The sequence below is a fragment of the Leptinotarsa decemlineata genome, unplaced genomic scaffold, assembly GCF_025532065.1.
Source record: "Leptinotarsa decemlineata unplaced genomic scaffold, Ldec_3_MD MMD2_P_RNA_scaffold_4, whole genome shotgun sequence".
Taxonomy (NCBI): Eukaryota; Metazoa; Arthropoda; class Insecta; order Coleoptera; family Chrysomelidae; genus Leptinotarsa; species Leptinotarsa decemlineata.
In genome coordinates this window covers 5,550,260-5,576,065 of record NW_027412531.1, presented here as the reverse complement: position 1 = coordinate 5,576,065, position 25,806 = coordinate 5,550,260, and the positions used below count along the sequence as shown (strand labels likewise).

General features: G+C 35.2%; 1 protein-coding gene across 2 annotated transcripts in view; it reads left to right on the top strand.

Moving 5' to 3' along the window:
- LOC111507481 (U3 small nucleolar RNA-associated protein 6 homolog) overlaps positions 1-25,806 on the top strand; it is a 49,096-nt gene that overhangs the window by 10,356 nt on the left and 12,934 nt on the right. For both annotated transcript variants that reach the window (XM_074186728.1, XM_074186727.1), the window contains exons 2-4: positions 9,549-9,861; positions 16,653-17,061; positions 25,328-25,642. In XM_074186728.1, the coding sequence (XP_074042829.1) occupies positions 9,549-9,861; positions 16,653-17,061; positions 25,328-25,642 (1,037 nt within the window). The remainder of the gene's footprint in view (positions 1-9,548; positions 9,862-16,652; positions 17,062-25,327; positions 25,643-25,806) is intronic.

The following is a 25,806-nucleotide window of genomic DNA, read 5'->3' as shown; positions in this document are numbered from 1 at the left end:
ATTACAGCTTACGGAATTGAACAACTCGTTGATGAGCCAACAAGAATAACTTCAACTAGTTCTTCTTTAATTGATTATGTGCTATCAAATCAAAATAATGTGAAAGTTTGTATACATCATGAACCAGTAATTACAGATCACTTAATAATAACCGTGAACTTACACAACAAAGATCAAATAGTGAGTAATACATTTTGTACGCGAAGACTAAATGATGACGTTTTTCATAAAATTATTTTGAAACTAATTGAATGCGATTGGTTGAACGGGTCTAATGAAGTGAATGAAATATATAGTCAAAATGTGAAATACTATTAAATGATATCGCGCCAATAGTTGAAATTGAGAATAAATCAAATCAAGTCCCCTGGTATAATGACGAAAACAGATCTGCTTCGAAACTTAGAGACAGGGCTTACAAAGAATTCATTAAAAGTTCCAGCATTGAGAAGGAGGAGTTCTGGAAGCGACATAAACTGAGACAGAATCAATTTGTTGATATGTTAAAAATCAAAAAGTCTCAATACTATGAAAACAAAATTGACGCGAATAGTGATGACTTGCGGGAAATGTGGATAACAATGAAAATATTGATAAAAGGTGACAAACAACCATTAAATTTCAAATCTATCAAATTAAGTACTAATGGCGCTGTCGTCAAAGCGACAACGGAGCTACAAGCTGCTAACAACTTCAATTAATTTTTTGTTAAAAGCATTGACGATATCTCCAATTCTATTGTAAGTGTAAAACAATGGTCTCCTCAAAATCTAAATAATATAGAAACGAGATTTGTTGAATTCGAGAAGATTCATGTAAGTAAGCTGAAGTAAATTATTTTTTCTCTCAAAAATAAAGGCAATGCTGATGAAGTAATGTCTGCTACATTTTTGAAATCAACATTTTTTGGATTTCATATACTAAACTTAATACAAACATCAATGTCGGTCGGTAACTTTCCAAATATGTTAAAAAAAAGGACAGTTATTCCCATCTCAAAAATAAATAATGTAGTTGAAATGACAGAGCAATAAATACTTTGCCGGTTATTTGGAAAGTTTTGGAAATTGTTGTACATGAACAAATTACTAGGTACTTTACTGAACATAACCTGTTTATAATAATAATAATAATTATTATTATTCACCATTTGTGATACATAGCGTATATACGCTATGTACAGTACGTCACTTATGAATAAAATTATGGAATCAAAGCTTGAATAAAAATTAATATTTGCATATACAAAGGTATAGGTACATATAGATATATAAAATGCTAATTAAAAAATGAATAAAAAATGTGGCAATTTTGCTTGCCGTAGTCAAATGAATTTACATATGTATATATTTACATATATACATATATTTACAAACATGTACACACATATTTAAAAAAAAACGATAAAATCGCCAGTCAGAACACTGAAACTAAAGCAAAACAGCAAGTGAAAATTTAGAACGATTATATATCTTATTATCCTTCTGTGAAAGAATCCTCTAAATATTCCTTATGACTGTAGTAACATTTGTCCAGTAATAAGTTTTTAACTTTCTTACTGAACAAAGTTGAAGAATTCAACCTCTTTATAGAAAGTGGCAGTCTGTTATAAAAATTTATGGCATTATATAATGGAGATTTTTTGAAATGATCACTCTTATGTGAAGGGACCCTCAGAGCAGTAGCATGGCGAGTATCAAGTCAAGGTTCCAGTGACATATTTCATTATATAAATTGCGGGTGCAGTCAACAAGCATTCTCTTTTGAAAACGGGTCTACAACTTTCTTGGTACCCCAGGTTGAATATCAATCTTATCAGTCGTTTTTGAGAGATGAAAACTCTAGAAAATTCCTTTGCACATCCCCAAGCCATTATGTTGAAAATAATGTGGGAGTATGCATTCGCAAAGTAAACATTTAGTAAACCAAACCTATCTAAACAATGTTTCAACTGTTTGATCGAATAATAAGCGGAATTGAGTTTACTGCACACTTTTTGTATGTGACTTCTCCAGGTGAGATTCAAATCTAAAATAGTTCTAAGAAAATCAACTTCTTTTGTAATTTTTATGTCATTCAAAGTGACTAAATTACAACAGAAATCCCTCATAACAAATGTTTTCATCAGCACTGACTTAGATTTATTTAAAATCAGTTTGTTACGTTGACACCAACTACTGAATTCGTCAATAACTAAATTAATTTTCATCGATAATTCATTCTCATTTTTTCCAGAAACAGTGATTGTAGTATCGTCAGCGTACATAGTTATGTGACAATCTGATATGAATTCAGGCAAGTCATTGATAAAAGTCAAGAATAACAATGGACCCAGAACAGACCCTTGTGGAACACCTAGTTTCACATCATAAGGAACTGATGTAATTCCATTACATTTAACCACCAAACTACGGTTTTCCATGTACGATTCTATCCACATTATTGGGAAAGCCCATTACTAGTAATTTCTTCAATAGAAATTTGGAAGAAACAGTATCGAATGCTTTTGATAGATCTAAAAAAAGTGAAAAAACCATTGTAATTATTATCCACTTGTGCATAAATATAGTTCAATAGTTGATAAGGAAATCAATCCTGATTTAGAGAACACCACTTGTGTGAAACTGCCCTTCAATTAACAGTTTCAAAATGGAAGAATGAAATCGATAGTGATAAATTTATAGTAGCAGTGTTCCTTGATTTCAAGAGGGCATTTGAAACTATCCATAGGCAAATATTACTTCGTAAACTGAGATATTATGGAATCGATAGAATAGCCTTAAGTTGGTTCAAAAATTATCTCAATGGCAGGTCACAAATAACTAGAGTGGGGAAATGTTTCTCAAATGAAATTTCAAACAATATAGGCGTACCTCAAGGGAGTGTTCTGGGACCACTGCTGTTTATAATTTACCTGAATGATGTAAATTATATACAAGGTTGTGAAACTGCAAAATCGAGGTTTAAGAATCATCTTAAAATGTAATAGATACACTTCTCTATTCAATGCATACTGAGTCCCCTCAAGTGGTATGATATGGCAGATAAACTGTATTACTCATGTATGATATTTGTCTATAAAATAACCAGAAAATTATTACCAAAATATTTTGATTCCTTCATTATGTACAATAATCAAATTCATGACTACAACACAAGAACCACCAATCAATTCCACATTTCCAGGACAAGAACAAAGCAATCTATGAAATCGTTGTTTTTCAGAGGATTGAATGATTTCAACCAATTACTATACCACAATTAAGATTCTGTTACTTTATATTCATTCAAGGCTCAGTTGAAAATATATATTACATCACGTACTCTATGAATTTTCGTAATGTTTTTAATTTTTATGTTTCACATCATCAAATTGTTTTATTGGTTCGAGCTTTTATATGTTCTGTATACATTGTGATATGTTAAATAATTTATTACCTATCCACTCGAATAATTGTTTTTATGCCCTAGTATAATTGTAATATGGAACTAACCATTCTGAATACTCCTGATTTGTTCTGTGTTACGGGGCAAATATTCTCAGGAACACATTTCTATTTCTAGTTTTCTAGCTTCTTGTATTTATATATTATTTGAACGTATTTTATTGTTAGAAGAATTTTTATACTATTTTAATATTTTTTATATACCATTTTTACCTTTTTGGACTTGTATTTATATTAGGATTTCCTATTTTCAAATAAATAAGAACTTTATATTTTTTTCACATATAGTCAGTGGGCATACTTGAAGACTGGCTATAAATCAAATCATCTAAAAGAACAATTCGTTCAGGCCAGTCTCAACACCCTACACAGTAGGTTAATGGACTGACACCTATCAGAAAACAACTACTCCCCTGGCTAATACCACGAAGGGCGTTGGATTATATTCGACAGGTGTCAGTGCAGGATTCTTCACAGAAGTTATTCCTGCATATGCTGTTGGCGATACAACTGCCGGAATAGATTTTCAATTATTGGAACACACTTGCAGACCGGTTTGAGGCTGTTTGGCCACTCGTCAGTGCAAGGTAGTGTATATCATCAACATAAAGTCGATGATTTCCGATAATTGAAAATCGAATTCCGTCAGAGCATCATTCCTTGAACTAAGCTGAAGACTACAACAAACAACAGGTTTGTCGTCGCCCCATCTGCCTGTGAACGAGGTAACCAACTGCATATCCGAAATTTGATCAATTCCTCGTATAAGGAGAGAAATCTTTCACGTATAGTCAGTGGGCATACTTGAAGACTGGCTATAAATCAAATCATCTAAAAGAACAGTTCGTTCAGGCCAGTCTCAACACCCTACACAGTAGGTTAATGGACTGACACTTATCAGAAATCAACTACTTCCCCGGCTAATACCACGAAGGGCGTTGGATTATATCCGACAGATGTCAGTGCAGGATTCTTCACAGAACTGACTGACACAGCACTGACGAGTGGCCAAACAGCCTGAAACCGGTCTGCAAGTGTGTTCCAATAATTGAAAATCTATTACGGCAGTTGTATCGCCAACAGCATATGCAGGAATAACTTCTGTGAAGAATCCTGCACTGACACCTGTCGGATATAATCCAACGCCCTTCGTGGTATTAGCCAGGGCAGTAGTTGTTTTCTGATAGGTGTCAGTCCATTAACCTACTGTGCTTTATATTTTTCTTTAGATCAGCACTGGAATATGCCTCAGTTGCATGGTTCCCATACTACAAATGTGATATTGAAAATGTCGAAATTCGATTTCTAAGGTATATATCCTTTAAAATGACATATGATATGATATGACATTCATGTCGTTACTAAAAATGTTTCATAGTACCTACTGAAGCATTTTATGCCAGCTAGAAGGATACTTTTACTCAATAATGTATACATTATTTTACTTAATATACACAATTTGAAAATTATCAATTCTAAATGTGAACTGACTCTATGTAATCTATGACGTGTTTTATACCACTTTAACTGTAGTCTTTGAAAATCAATAAATCTTACTCTTATTCATCGGAGTACTAGGACTTCCTTCTGTATGTATGTATTTTTTTTTTTTTGGAATACTTGGCTAGTCGTGTGTATTTGTATGTGTAAATGAAACTGTTTTTAGTGGGAAAAAAAGTGTATAAACATCAAACTTATATCAATGTGTAGAGGAAAGTGTAAACTCCACGTTTAGAATGCAGTCATTAACCTACAATGATTTGATAAGAAGAACATTTTGATCTATGTGTGCAAATAAACTGAAATCGGATTGTTGAAAAAGTGGAGATATCCTTAAAAACCATTTTATGATAAGAGGTGTGTATAAAAACCAAAAACAATTATTCAGCATTTGGTAGTGTCTACTGCAACTAATGTAAGGAACCTCAAGTTTATCAACAATGAACTGTTTTAAATGCAGTTTTCAAGAAACAAAGGATGAACAGTTGGCTATCTGTGACAGATGTAACTGTAAATTATGTCAATCATGTGCCCGACTCTCTACAACAGAATATAGAGCAGCTGTAATGAAAGGGAGAAAGTTACTAATCTTCCTCTGTGGGGATTGCAGAACTACAACTCCCACAGACAATAAATTTGATCTACAAGATCTTAAAAATATCTTAAGAGAAGTTATTAACCGGGAATCCTCTGTATTCTATGAATCTGATAAATCTGAAATAATCACTGAACTTAACGAAATAAAGAATCAAGTAAATATTCTCAAAGAAACAAATATTCAACTGATACACTTGTTGGCCAACAAAGAAGTTAGTTCTGCGTTAGCCAAACATAGATCTGGAATTCCCACAATTAACCTGTCTCCTCCCCTAATAACATATGGCATTGAGGGAAAAGTCGCTGCTAATCAAATAGAGAATAATGGTAAAAGGAATGAAATCCCAAACTCAGCAAAGAATAACAATAAAACGAAACAAGTTGGGAATATAAGAAATAATGGTGAAAGATTAAATAGAACGAGGAATGTTAACACAATACCAGAGAACACAACTGTAGAAGAAGGAGCTCAAGACATACTAAATGGGGAGTCCACCGCCGAAAACAAGGAATATATAAACTCGGCTAATGAACAGATAACGGAACCAAAAGATAATGATGAAGGAGAGTGGCACATACAAAGGAAAAAACGATCTTTCAGGAGAAATGTGGGACAGTCAGAAGAAGAAGAGAAATTTCAAGGAGAAAAGCAGAGAGTATGGATGTACCTTTATAAAATATCGCAAAACGTAAATGAGTCTGATATATTAACATTTCTGGGAAAAAAAACCAAGGAACCCGAGGGGGAGTTCATTGTCAAGGATTTGAAAGGAGAAAGAAGACTGAAAACTTTCTTGGTAGCTGGAGACTTTAAGTTCAAAGATCTTTTCTATAAACCAACATTCTGGCCAAAAGGAGTGAATTTTAGAAGGTTTAATTTTAGTAAGTACCACGAAAAGTATCTACTTCTACTGAACTTCAATATCCAAGGTATATCGGAGAAAAAATATCAGTTGGAGGTTCTTATGGATGCACATAACATAGATATTGCTTGCTTTAGTGAGCACTGGTTAGCATTATCTGAAATGAAGAGTCTTACATTTACTGACTACAATCTTGTAAATTTTTACTGTCGAAAAGATCAAAATCATGGAGGAGTCTGTATTGTAGCCAAAACTAAGTACATTGCAAAACCTTTTAAGTATGAAAAATGTGTTGAAAAACACTTTGAAATAACTATAACTACAATAGAGAACCAAAGTGAAAAAACTAAGTTATACATAGTTGCAGCCTACAGAACACCAGATAGTAATATTGACATTTTTGTTGATGAAATGTATGAACTGATGTGTCATATATATGAAAAAAATTATTATTATATTGTATGTGGTGATATAAATGTTAATTTTTTAACTGACGGTAAGGATGTGAAAAAAATAGTGAATTTATTTCAAGAATTTGACATGGAAAATTGCATTAATAAACCGACACGTATCACAAGAACAATATCAACAAGTATCGATGTCATATTCTCGAACATTACAATAAATTCAGTCGATATTATAGACACACATTTGTCAGATCACACATTTCAAACATGTACATTCTCAATACCAGTGAATAAGGAGAATATAAAAAAAACAATATTCTCACGTGATTACTCAGGTGCTAATATGATAACATTTAGAAATCTGTTATTGTCAGAAGAGTGGTACGATACTTATAACTCTAGTACGGTTGATGAAGCTTTCAATAACTTCTATGCCACTTACGAATATAATTTCCAAATGGCTTTTCCTCTAAAACGTAAATTCCTTAAAAACCGTAAGAAGCCTTGGTTTACTTCAGAAATAAAAGAGCTCCATCAAACTTTATGTGAAATGGCTAAAGTTGCAAAAATTACTAATATTGATGTTATTCGAGAACGGTACAGAAATTTAAAAGTTATTTATAGATATAAGGTACGGCAAGCTAAATTGGAATATAATGATGCAAGACTTGTTGAGACCAGTAATATATCTAAAGAAAGCTGGCAAATAATTAAGGAAGCAAAAGACAACACAATATCTGTTACACCATTGCAAATAAATATAGAAGATAAACTTGAAAATGATAAATTCAAAATAGGTAATTACTTCAATGAGTTTTTCATGAATGTGGTAAATACAAAACCAGATCTGAACAACCATAAATTCTCCCCCTTTTTTTATAACACAATGTTTCTGTATCCGACAAGTCCACCTAAAATCGAAGACATTATAAAAAAAACAACTAAGAAACCTTTTGCAGGAATTGATGATATTTCTGGGGTTACTCTTAAATTTGTCAGTGATATAATATGTAATGCACTATCTTTCATAATTAATAAATCCTATGAAAAAGGAAAATATCCAGTTCTCAAAACCTCAAAGTCTGTGCCAATATTTAAGGGTAAGGGATTTAGAAATGACGTCTACAGAAACTGCTATAAAAGAATTATGTAACCATATTTATTACTGCTTGAATGAAAAACAAAATCCAATAGCCGTTTATTATGACCTTAGTAGGGCTTTTGATACTATAGATCACAGATTATTAATAGAGAAACTTTATAGGATAGGTATTCGAGGAGTGGCCAACACTTGGATAGAATCCTATTTAAAGGATAGGTCACAGATAGTGGTTGTAGACAAAGTGAAATCTAACCGATTAAAAGTAACAACTGGTGTACCTCAAGGCTCTATTTTAGGTCCTTCACTATTTATTGCTTTCATTAATGATATTATATATTCATGTACATCTCATAACAAAATGATTATTTATGCAGATGATACAAACCAGCTGGTGGCTGAAAAATCTCTAGCAGGCACTGTTACAACTAGCAATACATGTGCGCGCGAATTCCAACAATGGTGCGAGAATAATGGATTATCAGTCAACATCAATAAAACTTGTTTTATGGTATTTCAACAACAAAATATCAGTCTTGACCATAGTCCATTAATAAGAATGGATCATAGGTCCATAGAGCAAGTAAAATATTGTAAATTCCTTGGAGTATACATAGATCAGAAGCTCACATGGAATGTTCATACAGATCATATTGTATCCAAACTAAGCAGTGTTTGCTTTGTTATTCGACAACTACAAGGAACAGTATCTCTGGAAACTCTTAAGCTAGCTTATTATGGTCTTGTTCAGTCCACACTGAGTTATGGTCTTATTGTTTGGGGCAATTCTGTTCATATTCAAAAGGTGTTTATAATACAGAAAAGAATTTTAAGATGTATGGTGAGAGCCAACCCTCGAGAGAGCTGTAGAGAAATCTTTGTTCGTTTGAGAATTCTAACTCTTTCATGCTTATATATATTTAATAACTCTTGAGGTAAAAAAACGGCCCTTCAGCCATGAGAGGGGTTTTATGATCCACAATTATTATAGTACACGCAACGCTAATTGTATACGTTTGCCATTCTCTCGCTTATCACTGGGACAGAATTCATATATGTATCAGGGAATTATTTGCTATAATCACACAGTCACACTAATGGGTGAAATTGAGAGCTTTAAATTATTTAAATCAAAATTGTTTGATCTTTTATGTTCAAATGCCTTTTATTCAATGGACGAGTTTTTAGCATTCTGTTCATAGTATATATAAATTGGTATAGGGTAGCTTATGCTTTTATTTTTATACTAATTGTATTTGTTGTATGTCTGACTAGTCCGATAAGTTTTAGGGAGGCAAGTTTATATGCTGTATCTTGTAAAACTTCAGTGATGAATAAACATATCTATCTATCTATCTATATCTATCTATTTACTTCATTACATCACACAAGTATGACTATTCATCTAGGGGGATGAAACTACTATTATGGAAGAATTGAGCAATAAAGTTGTGAGGGAATATTTTCAGCTGGTGTAAGTGAAAACATATCAATGAAAAACGAAAACTTGTCTGATAAACCACCTAATACTCTAAAATTCAATATGAATAGTAACCGATTGAAGACATCATAAGTAACCAAAATCCACTTTTCTCAACCAAAAAGTAGTTGTTTAATTTTTTTTCTTTGTTTGCAGGGCAATAATGAAAAAACGGAGACACTTTGAATGTAAAATAAATGGAGTAATGAAGAACTTGCAGGATTTCAAGGACTACATTCAGTATGAAAAAATTTTATTGAGAGATATTAAGTTAAGGAGAAACAAGTTACGAATTGCAGACAAGAAAAATAGCATAGAGTTCAAGATATTGAAGAGAATAAAATATTTATATGAGATAGCTCTACAAAGATTTTCCAACGATTTCCAATTGAGTTTATCTCATTTCAAGTTTTGCAAGGAATCAAAATTTGATCAACCTGCTTCACTTGTTATTCAGAACATGATCAAGGTAACTATCTGACTCAATATTCAATTAATATACAATTGTCTGTTAGTCCTACCATTATTTGGTACCCTACAAGAAAAGGCAAGGACAAAAACTGAAATGCATTTTATTTGTTTTAAGTTACCGTTCTTCAATGTTTTTTGATTTGAGTAAATATTTCAAGGAGGTAGGTTAACCCCAGAAACCAACACCATACGTAAAATCTTAGTTCTAATAGTGATAAATATGTACTGCGTAGCTGACCCTTGGTTAAAACTATTTAGCGTTTCATAAAGAGAAACGTCGGTGAATCAAGTTTTGTTAATAATTGTTGACAGTAGTCTGATAGAGAGACTACCATATTTTTCGAAATGACTGTACGCCAAAGAGTTCGCCACAACAGTAATATCTTCAAAGAAACACACTTAAGACCAACTCATATTCACGAACTATTCATTATTTTCAATGTGAAATTTGAATTTGTACCTTGAGGATCATTTTTGTGGTCGTGATATTTCAGGATTCATTATCAGAATCTGTCTATGAATCTTTTATATAGGGTGTCATCTGACTTGGGCCACCCCCCATCTTTGAGTTTTTAAATACGGACCTGTATTTTTTGTTGTAGTTTTGAGATCGTAGACGTTCAGTTCATACTGAGAAATTAAATTTTATTTTATTTTTCGGGATGTTTCGGTAATATTTTATTATAATTGGGTGAATTATTCCCTTTTAAATTACGGCCCTGGAAATTGGTTGACAGTTGAATAAAAACACAATAGCAACTTTCACGTCTCTTTATGTAACGTAGAGTTTTTATTTATTTTTTTTTCATTTTTAGGTACCTATTCATATTTTTTCATATTTCCATTGATCTGAGCGTTTTTCACAATTAACTTCATGTAAGAAAAACTTTTATGATTATCTGAAACATATCTACAACAAAAATATATTATATGTGTTTTGATGAGCAGAAAAGAAATGATAGCAATGATAACATCCGAAACAAACACTATAATTGTAATGAAAATTGAAATGAAGTAAATTATATCCACACAAAATTTAATGGCACAGTAAATGCTCGAATTGGAGTCCTTCCATTTCGAGACAAATAATGGATCAATAAGATGGCCTGCAAGATCACCAGATCTTACTATTTTGGACTATTTTCTATGGGGGCATTGGAAAATGGGATTTACGCTGGCAGAGAGACAGAAAATGTGAAAGACTCGAGATTGAGGATTTTGAATGATTTCGCAACAATGCAGCAAATAAGTGTATTAAGGGCAATAAATAATATGAATATCCGAGTTCAAAAATGTCTCGGATTGGAAGGACTCCAAATTGAACATTTATTGTGCCATTAATTTTTTTTGTATATAAATTATTTCATTTCAATTTTCATTACATTTATAGTGTTCTTTTCGGATGTTATTATTGTTATCATTTCTTTTTCTGCTTATTAAAACACATATAATACATTTTTGATGTAGATATGTTTCAGATAATCATAAAAGGTTTTCTTATTCGAAGTTCATTGTAGAAAACGCTCAGAGCAATGGAGAAATATGAATAGGTACCTAAAATTAAAAAAAAAAAACTCGAAAAACTCTACGGTACATAGGGAGACGTGAAAGTTGCTATTGTGTTTTTATTCCACTCAGTCAACCAATTTTCAGGGCCGTATTTTAAAAGGAATAATTCACACTATTATAATCAAATATTACTGAAACATCCCGAAATATAAAATTGAATTTAATTTCTCAGTATGAAGTGAACGTCAACGATACAAAAACTACAACAAAAAATACAGGTCCGTATTTAAAAATTCAAAGATGGGGTGGTTCAAGTCAGATGACACCCTATATAAAAGATTCACGGACATATTCTGATAGCCCACATCAAGTGCCGATAGCAAAATGTAAACAGACTTTCAATATGTCTGCGAATAAGGAAGATATAGACAAAAAAAATAATTTGATATTTTTTGATTTTTCCTGTATATCTTTCGATATACAGGAAAAACCATCATTGAATAGGTCTCTAAAATACCCAACTTAGCCACAATTTAATCGACACTCTATCTCTTATCGTTTACGAGATCACCATGTACAGAAACGAATTTGAATAGCCCTGTATATAGTTTTGTAACTTTTCATACTCGGAATAATAAGAAAAATGAAATTCCTTCGTTAGAGGTAAAAGTAGATGATAACAACATAAAAAAAATGATGCGTTACTTTTTAGATATAAAATTTGATCAACACTTATCTTTCAATACACACTGTAGAACTTTAGTCAAATAACTCAATGTCAAATAATACTAATTAGGATTTTGAAATCAATTCTTGACATACACGGACTATTACTATCATACTTTGGGACTATACAGTCTAGGATAACATATGGGATTACCATTTGGGGTAGCTCTTCTGCTGTTCAGGAAGTCTATGTGGCTCCAAAGAGAATAGTGCGATGTTTGGGAAATGTATCAACAGGCACTTCCTGTAGGGAATTATTTGAACAATTGAGGATTTCTTTCTATGGAATTGCATTTCTTTAATGTCCCCACTTTTATTTTTTGAGCGGGTCAACTCAAAAATTTGGGATAATGAAATTAATGTATGAATACTTTTATTTTGAAGTGAAATTGACAGATGAAACTTTCGAAATGGCGACTGGGCGCCATCTGGGAAAAAAATTAAATGGAAAGGGGGGTCTTGTGATACATCGTTTTAAAGCTCCTAGAAAATGAAATCAATATCTTTACCTCCTACAAAATGGCAGAACATTTAATAATTTCCTGGAGACAAACACATTAATATTGATATTTTTAGAAATATTCCTTTTTATCTGCTATATGGCAATTCCAACAACAAAATAAGGTTTGTTAAGTTATTTTTTGTTTATAAAAACGTCAAAAATTCAGTACGACAATGAACACCATTGTTCAGTTAGAATATTCTTATTTAGTTTCCGGTTTTACTAATAGAAAGATACCACGTCTACAATCTCCAAAATTGTCAATTCTCGTGCATTGGAAGAAAAAAATTGAAGCGATTTTTATGTACGGTAACTTTCACGAGACTGAAATGGTTTTCAATGAACGTTTTCCGAATCGTGCTATCTGTAGAAAAAATTTGAAGGAACTTGTATCCAAATTCACAACTACCAGTAGTGTACATAACAAAAAGCCTGCAGGTCATCCGTCCATTAGGGAAGAATAGCAAGTGCAAATAATTGGTGAGATGGTGATAAATTCTGAACACTCTACTTATTCCTTCGCAAATGTTTGTGAGGTGTCTCCTTCTACTGTGGGGAGACTTCTGAAGAGGAATAGTTGGCATCCATACAAAATTAAAATGGTACACCAATTAACTGAAGATGACCCTGATCCAAGAACAGAATTCTGCGAACTCATGGCGGAAACCATTGCAAGGCATCCTACCTATCTCCACAATATTCGTTTCAGTGACGAATGTACATTTTTTCAATCGGCAATGTTCACAGACAAAATTGCCGTTATTGGAGTGACACCAACCCTAACGTTTCCCGGGAAACACATACCCAATATCCAGAAAAAATTAACGTTTGGGCAGGAATACTGCCTCTCATCACTGAAATCGTCAAAGTGAATCCTAGTGAATTCGATATGGATATTGTATTCCACCAAGATGGAGCACCACCACATTACTCCAGACAAGTAAGAAACTATTTGGATACTACTTTTCCTGGTCGTTGGATTGGCCGTCGAGGTTCTACAGAATGGCCAGCCCGCTCGCCAGATTTGACTCCTTTGGACTTTTTTTATGGGGATATTTGAATCAAAAGGTGTACGAAACTGAACCTGCTTCAATATTGGATATACGGCAAAGAATAATAAATATTTGTAGAGATATTGACTTTACTGTGTTCGAACATGTTCGCTGTGAAATATCGGATAGGCTGTTCATATGTCGAAAAGTTCAAGGCAACCATTTCGAACATCTTCTGAACTGACCTCGAGCTTATTACCTCATATTATGTAGTTAAATGTCGGAGTATTCAGGCAATTCTATTACTGAGAATAAAACCAAAAGTTTTGATGAAAAAATAAAAATGTCTTAATTGATAATACGGATAGTGTGAGATTCCATGTTTTAGTGTATATGTATATCTATGTTTGTGAACAAATGTGAATGTGCCTGTATAGATAATACATTTTCATTTGTAAACTATATTAGTAAATTTTAACAGTGTCTAGAATATTTATATCATATATTTCTTAGAACTAAGCTATTAGTGTATTCATTTCATTTCTTGATTTACTATGTCAACCACTAACAAGTGTCAACTTCAGTGGAACATCCTTGTGCTTATTTGCTACATGTATCCAATTATTATAACCTGTAAATTATGTATATCTGCAAATAAACGCTATTCTAATTACACAACACAACAAAAAAATATTTTTTAAATGTTTCGTATACTAAATTAGTCAATTTCTACTAATTTTGGGGTGATAAAAACGAAAATAACAATGAAAAATTTTTATTAGCTCTGGTTTTTGAGATACACAGTACTTAATCTTAAAGAGTAGTTATACTATACGTGAAAAGTGAAAGTACATAAAACAATATTGTTATGTTTCTTTTAGAATATTTTAAGTACAAAATTAATAAAAAAAAAACATTATTCTTAGTGTTTTGACAAATAAAAGAAGTTTGTACCACCAAATTTCAATCAAGTCCATCCGATTCATTGTAAGATCGCTGTCGTTTAGCTTGTCTTTTATAAAACACTTCTGGAGCATCCCTACATACAGACCAGCAGTAGTCTGCAAGCATTGCTTCATTCCAACGGCCCTGATATCTCTGTTCCATTGAGGCAATGATATTTTCACATCATGTTTTAGAAGATTCCACTGTTGTAGTCTTGACCCTAACAGCTCAGCCTTTTCCTTAGACAAGCGAAGATCTCTTATAAGGTCACTCAACTCTGCTTGACTAATTCTGTACGGATCACTAGACCTATCGCTTACCTCAAAATCAGGGTCATAGGATGTAGAAGGATGGGTTGCTCCTTCTAAACAGTCTTCATCACCTTCCTCTAAAATTTCATAGTTTTGTGGTGGAGAAGGGACTGGCAAATTGTCTGAGTGTGGTACAGGCCGAAGAGCAGATGGGAGATTAGGGTATTTAACCGTTCCTCTTTTCTTCATAGAAAAACCTTGCTTAATGGGAGGAGTTAAGCAGAAATAACAGTCGTCTGTATGATTGGTAGGCTCACGCCAAACCATAGGTACTGCAAAAGCCATTGCCCGGTTTTTATTTTTCAGCCACTCTCGCAATATGACGGAACAAGAATTACAACATATATGAGGAGCCCATGATTTATCTTGGTCCCCAACTTTCACACCAAAATAATGTTCATAGGCTGTCTTAATGATAGGTGTCATTTTACGTTTCTGAGCCTTAAATGTTATTTCACCACATATATAGCAAAAGCTATCGACAGAATTCACACACTTTCGAGGCATTTCAGATCAGCACTTAAATTAATTTAAAAATCAACTTCACACGATAATTTCAATAGCAACCACGTGCGTACAATTGACAAACTCACATAGGTTATGTTTACTACTTAAGAACAGCTGATGAGAGGGGTGTTATGTAAACAAACATGTGTACCAACTGTTGGTGATGAAATATTTCATTTGTTGAAAACTCAATATACATATATATAATATAATGATACTATATCCTGAAAACAAGAGCTAATATATAATTTTTATGGTCACTTTCGGTTTTAACACGTGGAAATACATTAAAATCATCTAATTTCAACCCCGAAACAAAAACTTTGTTGTGTTGTGTTATTAAATGTTCCGCCATTTTGAAGTAGGTGAAGATATAGACTCCATATTCTAGGGTTCTGAAGTATTCATCAATAGCTTCAAAATGATGTGTCACAAGACCCCCCTTTCCACTTAATATTTTCCCCAGATGGCGCCCAGTCGCCATCTTGAGAGTTTCATCTGTACTTTACTTCAAAATGAAGTATTCATGCATTAATTTCATTATCCCAAATTTCAATTTTTTGAATGACATGCATTGAATGAATTGCACTGTATAAACTGATAGTTTATAGGAATTCGTAAAAATAGTGACAACATTATTGAAAATTATTCGGTTCATTATTATAATACTCACAGAAAACATGACCTTCATATGCCAAACACTTGAATGTGTTCGAATTTGGGATTCCGATTATATTACAGTCTTCCTGATAATTTGAAAAATATAGATGAAGATCATACATTCAAAAACAATTTAAAGGTCTTCTACTTGACCTCTACCCCTACGTCAATGAGTTCATTTTAGTTTTTCATTAATATTTGTCTCATGTATTGTGAACTTTTTTATTGTATTGTTTATTGTATTTAATTTCATTAGTTTCAAGTAATGTATCCAACAGCTTTAAGCTCGAAATATCATATAAAGTTTGATTGATTGATCTCCCAATAATTCAAACAATCCTTTTAACATCATTTAATTTTTCTCCCAAGAAATCCTATGCAAATTCATCTTCTAATTTGAAATTTAAAACTGCTGTCAAGAACCCTCATTCATCTGGAATGAGCCGGATTTAATTTTCTATTGGTCTCGTACATGGCATATTTGTATAGGAAGTAATTTTTTACCTTCCACTGGAATCTGGTTTCATTCAATTTTATATTGCTCACATTTTATGATAATAGTGAATATTGTTTTTTGTTTGTTTTTTCAAACATGTTTTTTACAGAAATCTATTAATTAATAATTATTGTTTTCAAGAACTTTGCATACATTCCAGAAGTCTGGCAGGTAGCTGCATCATGGCATGTCCAAAGAGACATTGGCCAAGCCCTCAATGTTATTCATAAAGGTCTAACAATTCACCAGACATCGGAAGTCCTTTATTCCGAAGCTATTCAGCTGGAGCTTATGAATAGAGAAAAAGACGACTGGTCTGATGGTTCACAAGTTCAAAATAAAGATGAGTTGTGTTCCAAAAAGATTGAAACTTATGTGGAATCTATATTCAAAAACGTTAATGACTACCAATTCCTTTTGAAGGTTTTGAAGTTGTTGGAACCTTACAATTTCACTAAATCTGTTCAGAACAAGATAATAAATTGGCTGCTACAATATTTTTCTGATGAAGAACAAGTTTGGCATACTTTGGCTCAGAGAGAGAAAAATGGTAAGTGAATTTATCGTATGTACCAATTTTGTGTAAGTGTTCTTTTGATAACATTGACAAATTTTCAGTACAATACAAACGAGGTAGGGTTTACAGCAAAACGAATTTTGAAAAATTTACAGAATACCTACTTCCCTACTTATACAGGGGTGCGCAAAAGTCCGGAATAAAATTAATATCTTTTTAACCAGTATTTTAGGAAAAAAAAACACTGAAACCCTTCAGTTGATTTCACGTTGTACGCATTTTTTGGCAATAAAATGAAAATTTTTTTTCAACCCCTTAGCTGCAACCCTCCCCAACTTTTTTGTTTCAGTTGCAAACCTATGTCGTGTATGGGCTCATTGAAAAGCTCGTAAAAAATGGAATCTGACCATACCCTTCATTTTTTTTACTCATGCAGTTACCACGAAATGAGGAAAAACTCTTTTAAAACCAAAAAAGTTAGAAATACCTACTTAGTGCTATCTACGGGTGAATTAACGTTGCAAAAAACAAATAAGTGGTGATGCTCAACAATTGCTAAGGATCACCAGTACCTACTTTCTAAATGTTTACAAATTTTAAGAACAGACCAACCGGGCCAGGCACCACAACAAATTTTATTGATTTATGACTTGACTCATTTTTAAAATTGTGGCATTTCTGGGTGAAATTGAAAATATGTATGTTTAGTGTATTAATTGGGTACCTTCAAAGTGTTCTTTTTTAATTTGCTAAACAGAAATGGTATTGTCAGAGAGGCAGCGGTTCGAAGTCTTGATATTGTTGGGATGTGGGGATAGAATGTGGAGTCAAAGTGAGGTGTGTACTTTATTTAATGCAAAATATCCTGAAAATCACATTTCCCAGGCTACTGTGAGTAAGATCTTACACAAATTTGAAGAACATGGTACAGTGAAGGACTTGCCCGGAAGTGGCCGGCCACATGTTTTAGACGAAGATCAAAAATTGGACATTGCCGTATCTCTGCAGGAAGATCCACATTTGTCAGCGGTTTCATTAGCCCAAAACAATCCTGCCTCTAGACGTACGATTGGGAGGTTTTTGAAAACAGAAAAATACCACCCATATAAGGTATGTCTTGTCCAAGAGCTCTTGAAAGATGACTATGACAGGCGTTTGCAATTTTGTGAGGAAATAATGAGGCGATGTGACGAGAATAATGGGTTCATACTCTTTTCAGATGAAGCTACTTTTTATTTACATGGAGTAGTTAACAGGCACAACTATCGATTCTGGAGTCAGGAAAACCCACACTGGACATGCGAAGCTCGTACGCAGTCCTCAGAAAGTAAATGTATGGGCAGGCATCATCAACAACAGAATATTAGGGCCATACTTTTTTGAGGGAAACCTTACAGCTGCACGCTACTTAGTCTTTTTATGCTTTGAATTAGTCCCTGCTTTAGCTGTTATGTTTCCCAATGAAGCAGATCCAGATATCCCCACTGAAACACTTTGGTTCCAACAGGACGGCGCTTCTCCACATTTTGGTATTAATGTCAGAGAATATCTTGATGACATATTTGCAGGACGCTGGATTGGACGACGTGGTACAATTGAATGGCCGCCAAGATCCCCAGACTTAACGACATTAGATTATTTTTATTGTGGATATATGAAAGACAAGGTTTATCAAAATAGGCCGGCTAATATTGAAGATCTAAAAAGCAGAATTAGAGTGGAATCACATAACATACCGGCTGAGGCCATTCGGAATTCCGTAGACGGGTTTTACCATCGCCTAGGAGCCTGCCAAGTAGAGGGTGGAGGCCAATTTCAGCATCTGTTACGTTAATTCACCCGTAGAAAGCACTAAGTTAGGTATTTGTAACTTTTCAAAAGAGTTTTTTCTCATTTCGTTGTAACCACAAAAAAAATAAAGGGTATGGTCAGAATCAATTTTTTACGAGCTTTTCAATGAGCCCATACACGACATAGGTTTGCATTAAAAAAAAAAGTTGGGAAGGGTTGCAGCTAAGGGGTTGAAAAAAAATTTTCATTTTATTGCCAAAAAATGCGTACAACGTGAAATCAACTGACGTGTTTCAGCGTTTTTTTTCCTAAAATACTGGTTAAAAAGATAATCATTTTATTCCGGACTTTTGCGCATTCCTTTTTATTCCCTGCTTGATATTATAAATGCGAATGTAAGTTTGTTTGTTACGGTTTCACACGAAAACTACTCAACCGATCATCATGAAATTTAAAAAAACTAATCAATACAGTTTATCGTATGATTTTCACTATAAATTTTTTTAATATGGATTTTCATCAAGTATCAGCCAGTTCTATTCAATTATCATGAAATTTTGTACACACGTTCTTGGAGGTATTAGAAGTAACATATGATACTTTTTATTTAATTTTTTTTTATGTAAGATGAAAAAATTGTTTGTCATGAAAATCTCAAAATCTAGGTACTTTAACGTCTTGTAGTTCTCATATTGATTCATTTCTATTGTACTGACACTTATTTAATGGCATTGATTCGAGCGAAGCCGCGGGTAAAAGCTAGTTGTGTAATAATTCTCATTGGAGACATATAGTGACAACTGAGGATCCTCTACGTGACTTTCACAAAAAACTACTTACCATTTTTAATGAAGCTTTTCCACTTCAAAACATTAAACGAAAAACAAAGAAGGCTTGGATGACTAAGGGCATAAAGGTTTTTGCTAAAAATATGAGGTGTCTCCACTATATTTGCAAATATTTCAGAGATCATGTTCTTTTCATCATCTTCTATAATAACTATCGAAACATTTATAGAAAAATCATAAAAAATGCGAAAACAACTTATTACAGCAATCGAATATCAAATGCAAATAATAAACATCAGGAAACATGGAAAATTGTTAACGAATTAAGAGGAAAAAGCAAAAAATCTTTTGTTGACAGTGAACTGAGTTCAAATCAATGAAACACTTACTACTGTCCCATTGCTCAAAAAATAGCAAAAAAATATCGACCAATGAGAACCCAATGAGTTACCTTAGGGATATAGCCATATCGAACGCATTCAACTATTCTCCAACCTCTGGCAATGAAATAAAAGAAATCCTCTATAGCATAAAAATAAAAACTCTTCATGATGGGATAATCTCTCACTTAAAATTTTCCTTAGACTGCCAAACACTATTAGATATCTTAGCGGAAGCTATAAATAAATCTCTCATAAATGGTATTTTTCCAGATTGCCTAAAAATTGCTGAAGCTATCCCATTATTTAAAGGAGGCGATTCTAATATACCCGCGAACTTCAGTCCTATTTCTTTACTGCCAACTCTATCTAAAATCGTGGAAACGTTAATGAAAAAGAGAATCTTAAATTTTCTTGACAAAAATCATATTCTTCACTCCAATCAATATGGTTTTCAGCCCTCTAAGAACACAAATGATGCCATGTTTGCTTTTTTAGAACTTTACCTTCGACTGAATGTTGGTGAGGCTGCAGTGGCAGTATTTTGTGATCTGACAAAAGCATTCGACTGTATTGATCACAAAATATTGCTTCAAAAACTTGAAATCTACGGACTTAGAGGGAACATCTTGTTGTGGTTTGAGTCATATCTATCAGATCGCGTTCAAGTAGTGAATTTTAAAAGTTTATCTTCAAATGAGCATTAAATGTGGACTACCCCAGGGATCTGTCCTCGGCCCTTTGCTGTTTCTATTATATAGATAGATAGATATATTTATTTGACAACTTTACACTTGAATGTTTGTTGCAAGTCAGTTAAAAATATACATAAAAAAACTAGTCACAAGTTAAAAATATTGAATCATAAATTGTGAATAAAATGAAAGATAATTTTGAACATTACAATAACCAGTCTAAAATATTTGAAAGTGTCAAATAACAAATATTATGTATAAACATGAGCTTCACATATCAGATGAAATAAAATGAAATCTAAATCGGCATAATTGCAGTACTTAAATAATCCTGAGTACTATAAAAACAGTTTTCCAGGAGAATAGTTCTGACTCTGTTTTTGAAGGAGCTTTGAGCACTTTGAACGAATTAGGAAGATGATTATAGTGATAGATATTCAATGAATTTTTAATAGACCTTTTGAGTTTGTATCGAGGCTGTATGAACAGATTTACATTTTTTGTAGCATGATGATGAATATCCTGATGCTGCGAATGAATTGATTTATTTTTATGGATTTCAAGTTTTTGACTATATATGAATACCGATGGTAGTGGTAATATACCCATTCAGTACGACTGAAATAAACTGAGTGGTAGCCCCCTCACTCCATAAAACTCCCAACTTTTTGAACAGAAAATCGTGCAAAACGCAGTCGAATGCTTTAGAGAGATCACACACGGTTAATATCACATGTTCACCTCTCTCAAGACCCTCGATAACCATACTCACAGTTTTTCGAATTGCATCTGTTGTTGATCTACCCACTCTGAATCCGTATTGATCTTCACGAAATAATTTGTTATCACTTACCCCACACCGTGGGGTAAGTGATCATATTGGGTCCAAGAATCATGTGCCCTGAGCAAGCGCAGTGAGCCAAGAATGACAGCCTCTGCACCTGTCCGGCTAAGATTTCTGCCTCAGTGCGGCTGGCCGGTATGATTTTAAGATTCGAGAGTAGAGAGGGTATCATTCCTCCAAGGATTCCAATAATCAGAACAACCAGAACGGAGTTCGAAGAGAAAATCTCGATATTTTATCCGTTTTTCCTTCTCTTTTCGGACGATATTCGTTTCGCCAGGAGCTGAAAACTCCCAAGACAAATATGTTATGCTCTGGTGGTCGATAAGGACCACACCAGGCTTATTAGCTTGTATGAGCCTGAGGATGAGGAAATAATAGTTCCAATTAATTCGGCACTTCTCGTTCCCCAAAACGGATTCAATATCATCCGGAGCGTAGGGCAACACCGTTGTTTGTCTATACCATAAGAGTGCCGTAGATGGTAATATAGCACTCTTAGGGCCGCGTTATGTCGATGGATATAGGCTGAGACCGCATATGCTGGACATGCTGATAGCAAGTGCATTAGGGTCTATGGCGACTCGCGGCAGGCCCTGCACCTTGTGTCAGGAACCTCTATACCCATCACGCGACTGCCGGTAGACTAAGGTGTTGAAGACGAAGGTCAGGCGCTTTGATAAGCCAAGGTCTCCAATGTTATTGAAAAAGACCCCATGCATTGGCTTATCCTTGTGTTTCCGCAGAAGTAAGCCTGAGAGTGGGGAACGAATAGTTCCAATAAATTCGGCACTTCTCGTTCCCCACAACGGATTCAATATCCCCGGAGCGTAGGGCAACACCGGTGTCTCGTTATTACCGTAAGAGTGCCGTAGATTATTACTATCTACTGCCGTAGATTTTGCCTTATTATTATTATTATCCGTAGTGTGCGCTGGTCAGGCCCTATCCCCCGAACCCTCATACATTCGGGAGGGCGCGTTAGCATCATCAACCAAGGACCACTCCGAGAATCATGTGCCCTGAGCAAGCGCAGTGAGCCAAGAATGACAACCTTCTGCATCTGTCCGGCTAAGGTTTCCTCCTTATTGCGGCAAGCCGGTATGATTTTAAGATTTGAGAGTAGAGAGGGCATCATTCCCCTAAGGACTCCAATAATCAGAACAACCATCTTGGCACTTTTTGTTCCCCACAACGGATTCAATATCCCCCGGAGCGTAGGGCAACACCGGTGCCTCGTCAATACCGTAAGAGAGCCGTAGATGGTAATATAATACTCTTAGGTCCTCGTTATGTCGATAGATATAGGCCGAGACCACATATGCTGAACATGTTGACAGCAAGTGCATTAGGGGCTCAGGCGCTTCGCGGTAGGCCCTGCACTTTGTGTCTGGAACCTTTATATCCATCATGATGAACGCCTCAGTTTCCGACTTCAACCCACTCGACCTGAGGAAAGCGAAATTCAGACGCTTTGATAAGCCCTATGCATTGGCTTATCCTTGTGTTTCCGCAGAAGTGAGGTGATCTCTGCGGCTTTTATCTGAGCTTTTGCTGAAAGGGTTCCAACTCGGTGACAGAGTTGTGGTCACCTCGTTCAGTGTCGAAAACTAAACCGAGTTCATCAGCTGCTCGGGCAGCTGCCCTAAAGAGAAATGCTTCAATTCCTGCTCTCTCATGGTCACGGGCCATGCATAGAAGGGGATCCGAACTCCTGACGACTTTACAGACAATATCTATTACCATTCTGTCATATAAACACTCCAAACTAGAAAGTCCACGGCCTCCCTGTTGTCGGGGGAAGTACAATCGTGGAACGGACGATTTGGAATGCAAACTCCTATAGAGATGCATCATTTTTCGGGTCTTTACGTCGAGTTGATACAGCTCTTCCTGAGTCCACTTCACTACTCCAAACGAGTAGAGTAAGATTGGAACGGGAAGCATATTTGTTGCAGCCACCCTCCAGGACTGATGGAGGCATAACGTTTCAGATCATCCATATAAAACGAATGGGTGACCTTGTGCCTCCGGTTTCCGGGGGTGCCACAGTTATACCCTCGAGTATTTCTGAGCGCAACGGATGATTGGCAATAGTGAGATGCAGAAGAGAAGGGGACTGAGGGATTCACCCTGAAATACACTCCTTCTGAAAGTGTCGCACTCTGTTTGGACTCTTGCTTGATCAGATGTTATGGTGAAGCGAGTTCGCCAAAGTGGTCTCAGTTGTTCAATGCATCTCACTATTTTGTCGGGTACCGCAAGGCATCTGAGAAAATGCAAGATGAGCTCATGCGATATTGTATCAAATGCCATACGGTAATCAATCCAGGCTATAGAGAGGTTACGCTTATATTGTATCGGGTCGTGCGTTACACATCTATCGATGAGCAGGTTCTCTTTACATCCAGCGACTCCTTCTTCGACCCTCTCTGCTTATATATCCGTTTGAACACTCAGTCAAGTTCGGTGAGTATTCGTGTGTATAAGATGCTTGTAAACAACTTATAACACGAATTCAAGCATGTTATCGGTCTGTAATTCTTAGGAATAGACAACTCTCCGCTTTTGGGGATAAGAACGATCCGCCCCTCGACAAACCAATCCGGAATCGCCTTGACTTGAAGTGTGATTGATATGTCGTAGATTGTCGTAGATTGGCTACACTGCGGGCGTGAAAGGCCTATTGGCCGCCCTGTAATCCATCACACATTGGATACGAGACGCGGGTTGTCTCGCTGACGTGATCTTAGCCTCCATCTTGTGTACACGCCGTTTAATCTTTCGAACCGCAAGGCCGGAATTTCGTCCTTCCGATTCGAAAAGCGATTGGACGACGGTATACACGGCGGTGTTGATTTGCCAGATGTCAGCCTCTTCTGTTAGAACACTATGAACCTCCACATCCAAACAAGCCAGTTCTTGTGGCTTCAGAGGACTAATTCTGTGGAGCGCCCTGCGTGTTCTGATTGACTCCATTGGTGGCATGATGCGAGTCTCTTCTCCAGCCGTGCCAACGGGTGGTAGAACTGTCATTTCTACCACTTCGTTAGCAGCCTAGGAAAGAGCTAAGTAGCCCTACCGCCGAAGATAAGATACGTAATCCCTAAGGTTTTGGGCGGAAAAGGCGGCATGCTCCGGATGTGTTTCACACCACAGAGCATGCAATCTCGCCATGTACCCTCTTCGTGCGGGCTCACTACTCTCGTAGCAATGCATCTCTTAGCTCATGCGTCCACTCAAAGCGTCCGTTGTCATTGCCAGGGTTGTCATCGGAGGCAAATCATCGTTATGGGCCCCACCACCTTTCCTCTGACCCCTCTGAGCGGGTCGATTGTGGGGGCCCCTTCCTATATTGCTAGGGCTCCTTTCTCGATTGCTAGGAACCAAGTGTTGGGTCCACCGGGTGGTTAGCCCAGTGGTCCCACGGCCGACACGGCAGGAAGAATGGTGTTTTCCTTCCCGGGTGCGCCTGGACTGCCGGTCCGGTTTTGCACCAGTTGCTCGGGTAAGTGGTGGCGCAACTCACCAAAGGCCAAGGGTGTTAGCGGCCAACCCTGCTAATATTATTATTGTAATTATTATTTGAAAAAAATTGTTTTTCGAAAAACATGCTGTAACTCAGATACGATGGGGTTTTCCCCATTAAATTTGTCGTAAAATTTGACCCTCAGACACAGCCTTCAGTTTTAATCTATCTAGTTTGAAAACGGGAGTTTTTCGTTTTAAAAGTATCCAATTTGTCTCACTCTGCACGATATTTTACCATTATTTATAGTAAATACCTTACATCTATTTCAGGATATCATTATGGAACATCTGTTGATTTCACAAAAAAAATGTCAACAAAATTTTGTCTCAACAGCTGCTTTGAGAAATATAAAGAAGGTTTATCAAAGATATCGCTGGAAAAAAAATCCGTTTTGTGGACCCTTTATTTAGATTGTTTGATTGACTTGCAGCAGGAAAATAGGATTGCAAATAATCTCATAAAAACCGCTCTGTTGACAGCACTAGAGGACGCAAACGCTGATTCTGCTTTGAATGAAAGATATTTTGTTGTTTGGGTAAAGCTTTTGAACGAAGAGATGGATATTCTTCGGGTGATAGATAAAGGTAAGAAAGGTTTTTAAATTTGAATCAACAAATTACTCTAGTCTTCAGCAGAGAACCATATATCAAACTTTTTAATACGCTTCCAGAATTCAATTTGTATCATGATCTTGACTTGACGTAAGTAATTCAAAAAAAAAATTCTTTTTTATTAAATAGATTCATAT